This window comes from Gadus chalcogrammus, chromosome 21 (genome assembly GCF_026213295.1).
Source record: "Gadus chalcogrammus isolate NIFS_2021 chromosome 21, NIFS_Gcha_1.0, whole genome shotgun sequence".
NCBI lineage: Eukaryota > Metazoa > Chordata > Actinopteri > Gadiformes > Gadidae > Gadus > Gadus chalcogrammus.
The window spans coordinates 6576556-6584127 of record NC_079432.1 but is presented as its reverse complement, the minus strand read 5'-3'; the positions used below and the strand labels follow the sequence as shown (position 1 = coordinate 6584127).

The 7572-nt window shown below is 45.1% G+C and overlaps 1 protein-coding gene across 1 annotated transcript; it reads left to right on the top strand.

Annotated features, from left to right (window-relative positions):
- Nucleotides 1-1434: 1434 nt before the first annotated feature.
- naga (N-acetylgalactosaminidase, alpha) lies at nucleotides 1435-6630 on the top strand. Its single transcript, XM_056581710.1, has 9 exons — nucleotides 1435-1625; nucleotides 2006-2159; nucleotides 2405-2545; nucleotides 3250-3461; nucleotides 3903-3997; nucleotides 4294-4455; nucleotides 4616-4813; nucleotides 4970-5110; nucleotides 5651-6630. Exons 2-9 carry the CDS (start codon nucleotides 2008-2010, stop codon nucleotides 5852-5854), a joined length of 1305 nt encoding a protein of 434 aa, XP_056437685.1. The 5' UTR covers nucleotides 1435-1625; nucleotides 2006-2007; the 3' UTR covers nucleotides 5855-6630.
- The last annotated feature ends 942 nt before the right edge of the window (nucleotides 6631-7572 follow it).

Here is a 7572-nt window from a genome sequence, read left to right as displayed (position 1 = left end):
TCATGAAAAAAAACATAAGGGGTAACACTGTTGTTTTTTATTGGTCGTCATGAAATAAACATAAGGGGTAACACTGTCGATATTTTTCAAATAAAACATAGGGGGTAACAGTGTCGTTTTTTATTGGTCGTCATGAAAAAAAACATAAGGGGTAACATTGTCGTTTTTTATTGGTCGTCATGAAATAAACATAGGGGGTTACACTGTTGTTTTTTATTGGTCGTCATGAAAAAAAACATAGGGGGTAACACTGTTGTTTTTCTTTGGTCGCCATGAAAAAAACCACAAGGGGTAACACTGTTGTTTTTTATTGGTCATTATAAAAAAAACATAAGGGGAAACACTTTTTTTTTTTATTGGTCGTCATGAAAAAAAACATAAGGGGTAACACTGTTGTTTTTTATTGGTCGACATGAAAAAAAACATAAGGGGTAACACTGTTGTTTTTTATTGGTAGTCATGAAAAAAACATAAGGGGTAACACTGTTGTTCTTTATTGGTCGTCATGAAAAAAGACATAAGGGTTGTCATGAATAAAAACATAAGGGGTAACAACGTTGTTTTTTTATTGGTCGTCATGAAAAAAACATAAGGGGTAACACTGTTGTCTTTGTCAAATAAAATATATGGGTCGATATTTTTCTAATAAAACAGGGGGTAACACTGTTGTTTTCCTTTGGTCGTCATGAAAAAAACCACAAGGGGGGTCGATATTTTTCAAATAAAACAGGGGGTAACACTGTTGTTTTTCTTTGGTCGTCATGAAAAAAACCACAAGGTTTTTTTTCGTTTTTATCAAATGAAACATGAGGGGTAACACTGTCGTTTTTATCAAATGAAACATCATGGGTAACACTGTCGTTTTTTATCGGTCGTCATGAAAAAAACATAAGGGGTAACACTGTCGATACTTATCCATTAAAACATAGGGGGTAACACTGTCGTTTTTATCAAATGACACATGAGGGGTGACACTGTCGTTTTTCTTTGGTCGTCATGAAAAAAACCATAAGGGGAAACACTGTTGTTTTTCTTTGGTCGTTATGAAAAAAACATAATAATAATAATAATAATAATAAATGAAATTTATATAGCGCTTAATATGGTACTCTAAGACGCTTTACATATTGCCCTATCAAAACTATCTAAGACAGACTAGGAATGGGAGTTAAGTGGGGAAGTCTAGTGTGAAAAGGTATGTTTTGAGTGCAGATTTGAAAGAATAGAGGGTTGGAGAGACTTTAATGTGGGAGGGGAGTGAATTTCATTGGGTGGGGGCAGCAACTGAGAAGGCCCGAGCACCCCAAGTCCGTCGCTCAGTCCGTGGAACTTGTAGCAGGTTGGCAGAGAGGGACCTGAGGAATCGGGAGGGGGCGTGGTGATGGATGAGGTCGGCAAGCTGATGGCAAGGGCTTTGTCACGTGACCACAGATATCACGTGACGTCCACTTCCTCATCCATTACTTTTTTTTATATATGCTTAACTGCTGTCTGAACCGTGGTGTTCATTGAAACCACGGTGCATAATATAAAAGTCTGTGACGAATTGGGAGCGCCTACGTTTTTGTTGTCTTTCACCGTCCAACGCTATTTGTGGACCCGTCGGCGAACCCTCGGAGTAACGAGTAAGTAGACAGAGTCCTGTTATTATTTTTGGAAGAACTTTGTGCAAGTCAAGAAGAAACCAGAAACACAGAGCCAATCGGTCGAACCTCAATAGTCAACCTCTCAGTCGCAATATAAATGTAAACTATTCATTATTTATTTTGCAACTGTTGCATTTCTCGCATTCATAGTCGCTATTACTCTCAGAACGGAAGATATAAAAATCAATGAGCCGTTGCAAAAAGTCGCCTGGCTGGTTGGTTCTGTTTGGGTTGTCTGAAAGCACCTTGCATTACATCGGGTCACACCCTGTCAAAAAAAAAGTCACCTGTTACTGTAGCTCAACAAAGGAAGACCTTGTTTTGCAGTGTTATTATTAATTAGCATTAATGTGTTACAGAAATGCACCTGGCCGTGGCAATTTTTGCTTCAGCACTTGTGTGTACATTGGCCCTGGACAATGGACTGATGAGGACCCCTCCTATGGGCTGGTTGGCATGGGAACGATATCGCTGTGACATTGACTGTGAGCGAGACCCCAAGAACTGCATCAGGCAAGCACAAATATTATGAATGAGAGAGTATTACTCCATAGCATGTAGGCCTGTACTATGCAGTCCTTCCTACTCTTATCAGTTTAGCTTTTTTTGCAAGTATTTTGCATTGGCCAATCCATAAAATGCCCCTTCTGTTTTAAATGTATGTTTCTATATAAACATACGGTATAACCCTGGCCCAAAAATTCTGGCCGCTATGAAAGCTTCGTTAACCGGTGATGCTCTGCTTCCTCCCCCCCCAGTGAGAACCTCTTCAAGGACATGGCCGACAGGCTGTCGGAGGACGGCTGGAGGGAGCTAGGCTACGTCTACGTCAACATAGACGACTGCTGGTCCTCCATGGAGCGAGACGAGCAGGGACGACTGCAGGCCGACCCAAAGCGGTATGTGCTGTACAGGCACTTCCTCTGCACAGGCGAGGAAGGATGGTGGGGGGGGGGCACCACAAAAATAAAGCGTCAGTCAGTCAGTCAGTCAGTCAGTCAGTCAGTCAGTCAGCCAGACGGTTGTTGCAGGACATGTCATGTAACCAAGGAGGTCAAAGATTCGGATCACAAATCACACATACAACTCACATTTAATGTTTCAGTAGAGATAAGAATGAGTTGGTGACAGGGGAGTGGGGGTGCAATGTCTGTTTGTTTCATCAGCACAAGAGGGTAATAAAGAAAAGATAAGTTACTTCATGTGTTCAAGTGGAGTAAAGACGAAGGTGTGATTGATATATTTGATTTGGCCTAAAACTTAGATAAAGTTAAGATATTAGGTAAGATGAAGAATGAAACAAGGAATGTATCGTTATCTTACATTGTACATGTGTTTATAATAATTTTTATATTTCTTTCCTGTCTCTCTTCACTCTCATGTTGATTTGTTTAAACCCATCTCTACCAAGCGTCAGACTTAAGGGTTCGAACCCAAAACTTCATCCAGCCTTTTTACTGATATGTTAAGAAGTTATAATTATACTATTTCATCCTTAAACGTCCCCCTTCTGTCGGCATATAAACACCCATCGTAAAATACTACGGTGCTGACGTGTGCAAAGCAGCGAGGAAGATGTCTTACAGAACCCCTTGTTTCCCAGGTTCCCTGGGGGCATAGCTAATCTAGCTCGCTACATGCACGACCGGGGCCTCAAGCTGGGCATCTACGGCGACATGGGCACACATACCTGCGGCGGATACCCGGGCACCAACCTGGACCAGATCGAGACGGACGCCCAGACCTTTGCCGACTGGGGGGTCGACATGTTGAAGCTGGACGGCTGCTATTCCAACGAGAGCGTACAGGCCGAAGGTAAGGAAGGCCTTGAGGGGAGACGAGGAAGGTTGTGGGAGAGAACTTCTTTGTTTAGCTGCTTTCACACCGCCGCGCGGCAACTCGCCGCCTCCATTCATTTCAATGAGGGAAGGGCGGCAGAGGGGAGGCGGTTACAAAAGCGGCTGAAAACCAGGAAGCGGTTGCCGCCCGCGTGAACGCGCACAGATTTTGCCCTACCGCTCAGCTTTCCCCGTGTTGAAACTTTCGGCGGCAGCAGCAGCAGCCGCTTTTGAAAACGCCTGGCCCTTCACACCGCCGCGCTGAACCCTCTTTCAGCGAGGCGGTGATAAGGACGGTTGCCGCGCGGCGGTGGTTGTAAAGATGATCCTATGTGCTTTTTTTTTAAATTGTTATTGTAAATAGGTTTGATGGTACCCATTGAGTGTTTCTAGAATAGAATCCTCTCTTTCCCAATAGGCTACCCTCGCATGTCAAAGGCCTTGAACGCTACAGGCCGTCCCATTGCCTACTCCTGCAGTTGGCCCGCCTACCAGGGTGGTCTTCCACCGAAGGTATTGCATCCTAGGCTTGTTAATGTAGTTCCGGTTCACCTCCTCGTTCTCGTGCCCCCAGTATCCTGTAACTGCAGCGGGGATTACGGGCTAAACAAATAGCATTGACTTGACTGTATCTGACGGGAGTCTGAGCTTGTCTTAAGGGACCTGTGGAGTCAAACAAACCGTAAGAAAACATTGAGCCACGCCCTGCTTGTCTGTGAGATGGGGAGAAGACAACACAGATTACACTTAATAATAAAAAGAAGAAAAGACAAGGAAAGGAGATGCAGTGTCATGTAATGTCCTCCCAGGTGAACTACACACAGCTGGGGGAGATCTGTAACCTGTGGAGGAACTACGGGGACATCCAGGACTCCTGGGATAGCGTCCGGAGCATCTCCGACTGGTTCTTCAAAAACCAGGACATTGTTGGACCCGCTGCCGGGCCGGGAAAGTGGAACGACCCTGATATGGTATGGCTCTCGCTCTAACACACACACAAACCCACAATTATGATCCAACTATGTTATGTTATGTTGTTCACCATTTGCCGTTGACTTTAAATACATATTACTTATTGTTACTTGCCGAAAGTATCGAAATGTTTTTTTTTCTATTTCTTTCATTTTCCAGTTGATCATTGGTAACTTTGGCCTTAGCACGGACCAATCACGATCTCAGATGGCCTTGTGGGCCATCATGGCCGCCCCCCTCTTCATGTCCAACGACCTGCGCACCATCAGTAGTGGAGCGCGCGCCATCCTGCAGAACAAGGCGATCATAATGATCAGCCAGGACCCCATGGGCGTCCAAGGAAAACGCCTGCTGCAGGTGAGGTTATTTTTTACAAGAATTTTCTTGTGGCGTTTTTAGCAAAAAATAATAAATCGCGACGGTGCATTTAGTGGTAGTTTTGACTTGCTGACTCATCATCACACTGACGCACATGGCTCCCACCTTCATCGCTGTGTCACTCTCTCTCCCCAGGATAAGAGTGGTATAGACGTGTACTGGCGCCCCCTGTCTGACAACGGCAGCGCCTTGGTGTTCTTCAGTCGGCGCAATGACATGCCCTACCGCTACCAAATATCTCTGAGCAAACTCAACTACACCACCGGCCTCTACAAGGTAAGTCCGTTTTTTTATTTTTCCTTTCAATTTTTTCTCAGGGCATTCATCAGGTTCTGTGCCTAGTCTCATACGGTCCAATGCATCATGGGAAGTTTTCTAGTATTGGCTGTGTATTGGAACACTGTAGACGGCTGTGTTCAAATACCAATCTAGTCACTCTAACGCCACTCTTACTTGCTTCCCAAATCTCTGGCTGTGTCCTCAATTGCATTGTATCCAAATGCATAGTAAGTAAGGGAACAGCCAGGGTACATCGGTGTATCCTAGAAAGGGAGTGCCAGGGCTATCTTTTGTAATTCGTCGACAGACATACACCATGAAGCACGTCGGAAAGTCGGGATTGGCCGAGATCATCCAAAGTCGCCATCGCCTTTTGACAAACGCTGAGCCTTCCCTCCGGCTCGACCCCTCATTGCTCCGGGCTCGCCCCGGGACGACGAAGCCCGGGGGAACAAGGAGGAGAACACTGTTGACTCACGGTTTCTTTTGTCTTCTGTTCTTCCCTCGGCCCCGGTTGGGCTGCCCTTCCTCCTGCAGATGTACGAGGTGTTCATGGGGAAGGTGGGCACCGTGGAGGACACCAGTGAGTTCACGGTGTCGGTCAACCCCAGCGGCGTGGTCATGCTGTACGTCTTCCCTCCGGTCAAACATCGCCAGTTCCACGGCAACGCCAAGCTCCATGGGCCGGCCCACTTTCACCACCACGACCTCGACAACGCCATACCGCCCGGCTTCCTGTAAACCAACCAATCGTAGACAGCCGGGGATCCCACATTCAATAATGACGTCACCATTCCTGCCTTGATGCACCTGCCCCTGAAGAAAACACTATCGAGATTGTAGTATGACGGATCGATCTTTCGAATCTCCACCGCTGAATTATTACAATTTTATTTTGAAATGATTGAAGGATTGAGAGGATTCTATATGAAATGATACATGAAGTGTATTGAGGAAAGGAAGAATGGTATGCACTGACTTTAATCCAAAGTGTCATTAATTGATTAATCTCACCTCAGAACTCAGGGAGGGATCAGAACTCTGAGGGATCCTTTCTGTCTCCCTTTTTTATTTTTTTGACGGCACTGTTCATATACGTTGAGACCAAAAAAGATAGTAGATGACGTATGTACTAAGCGAGAGAGGGCTGGCCATATTGCTGAAGCGGCACAATCCTAAAGCTTAATTTGGAGGCGAAAACATTTGAGTTATGTTTTCCCAATAACATTTGTCAGTTTTTTTAATGGGCATATATTTTTTACAGAGTCTTTGAATTGTATTTCTCATCTTTGCACTATTAAAGATCATGTTTTATCTTCACACTTCAAAGATGATCATTGCTTACAATATATTATTTTTTATCAGGTCAATGTTCATATTCAAATTATTCCCATAGACGGCCGAATCGGAGCCATTAAAAACCTGTAGGCCTAAATATTAAATAATATGTACAGAGCTGTTATTTGTAGTTTATGTAGTAAACTAGAATGTTTACTTTTCAAATAAATGCCCAGCGTCTATGGATCTCTAACATGGGCCTTCATTGAGCTAGTGTGCTTCAGCCAGCTAAGGAAATAGCGTTTTTTCATGAACATGAGTACGGGTCTATTTTTTTATGTTTTGAAAGTAAATTGTTCGCAGAGAAAAATGATTAGTTCTATGAATGTCAGCATTTCCAATCAAGCGTGTTTACCTATTCGAAGTTCTTTGAACGGACAATGCCGTGCTCTGCCACTAGAGGTCAGTGTCGCTCTCGGAAGGTGGGGCGCACGATGACGTCCATAATAGAAACTCACATGGTGTCTTTTTTAGGCAGCGTGCTGCTGTGATGTGTGATGCACCTGCTGATCTGCACAAGGACAACTGGACCGTTGTCTTCCCTTCTGGATCTCAATTTCTTTCTCTCTCTCGCTCTCTCTCTCTCTCTCTCTCTCTCTCTCTCTCTCTCTCTCTCTCTCTCTCTCTCTCTCTCTCTCTCTCTCTCTCCCTCCCTGCCCGCCTCATTCACATATCTTCATTTCTCCCACACCACGCGTTACTTTTATACTTTGTTTACTTTACACTTTATCCACCTCGTCAAGCCACCAACACCAGTCACCCATCTCCTCCATTCCTTCTCCGCCCTCTCCTCAGTGAGTGGACAGGTGGTCAGTTGACTTTAACCTTGTTCGACGACGGCGTATATGTTTGCACTTGCTCCTTGAAAGGTTGTGGCAGATAGGGAACTAGTGGTCACATGAGCAGCTCGCATTAGTTTACCGGCGCCCGTTATGAACGTGCGTTTGTGTGTGTGTGTCTGTGTCACACGAGAAGCCCGTCGGAGCACGTGGTCCAGTTGGGGGATGAGATTCCCCGCGTGAGGAAGAATTAAAGGCGCATTGTGCATCGCTACGTGCATGTCGACCAATTGGCCAGCTTGCTATGACTGGCGTGCCAAACGGTGGATGCCGGGAGAGACA

Excerpts from the sequence above, each read along its gene's own strand:
- naga (XM_056581710.1), top strand. The coding sequence starts at position 2,008 with ATGCACCTGGCCGTGGCAATTTTTGCTTCAGCACTTGTGTGTACATTG. Across the intron at positions 2,160-2,404 it reads GACCCCAAGAACTGCATCAG|TGAGAACCTCTTCAAGGACA; the intron begins GCAAGCACAAAT and ends CTCCCCCCCCAG. Across the intron at positions 2,546-3,249 it reads CTGCAGGCCGACCCAAAGCG|GTTCCCTGGGGGCATAGCTA; the intron begins GTATGTGCTGTA and ends CTTGTTTCCCAG.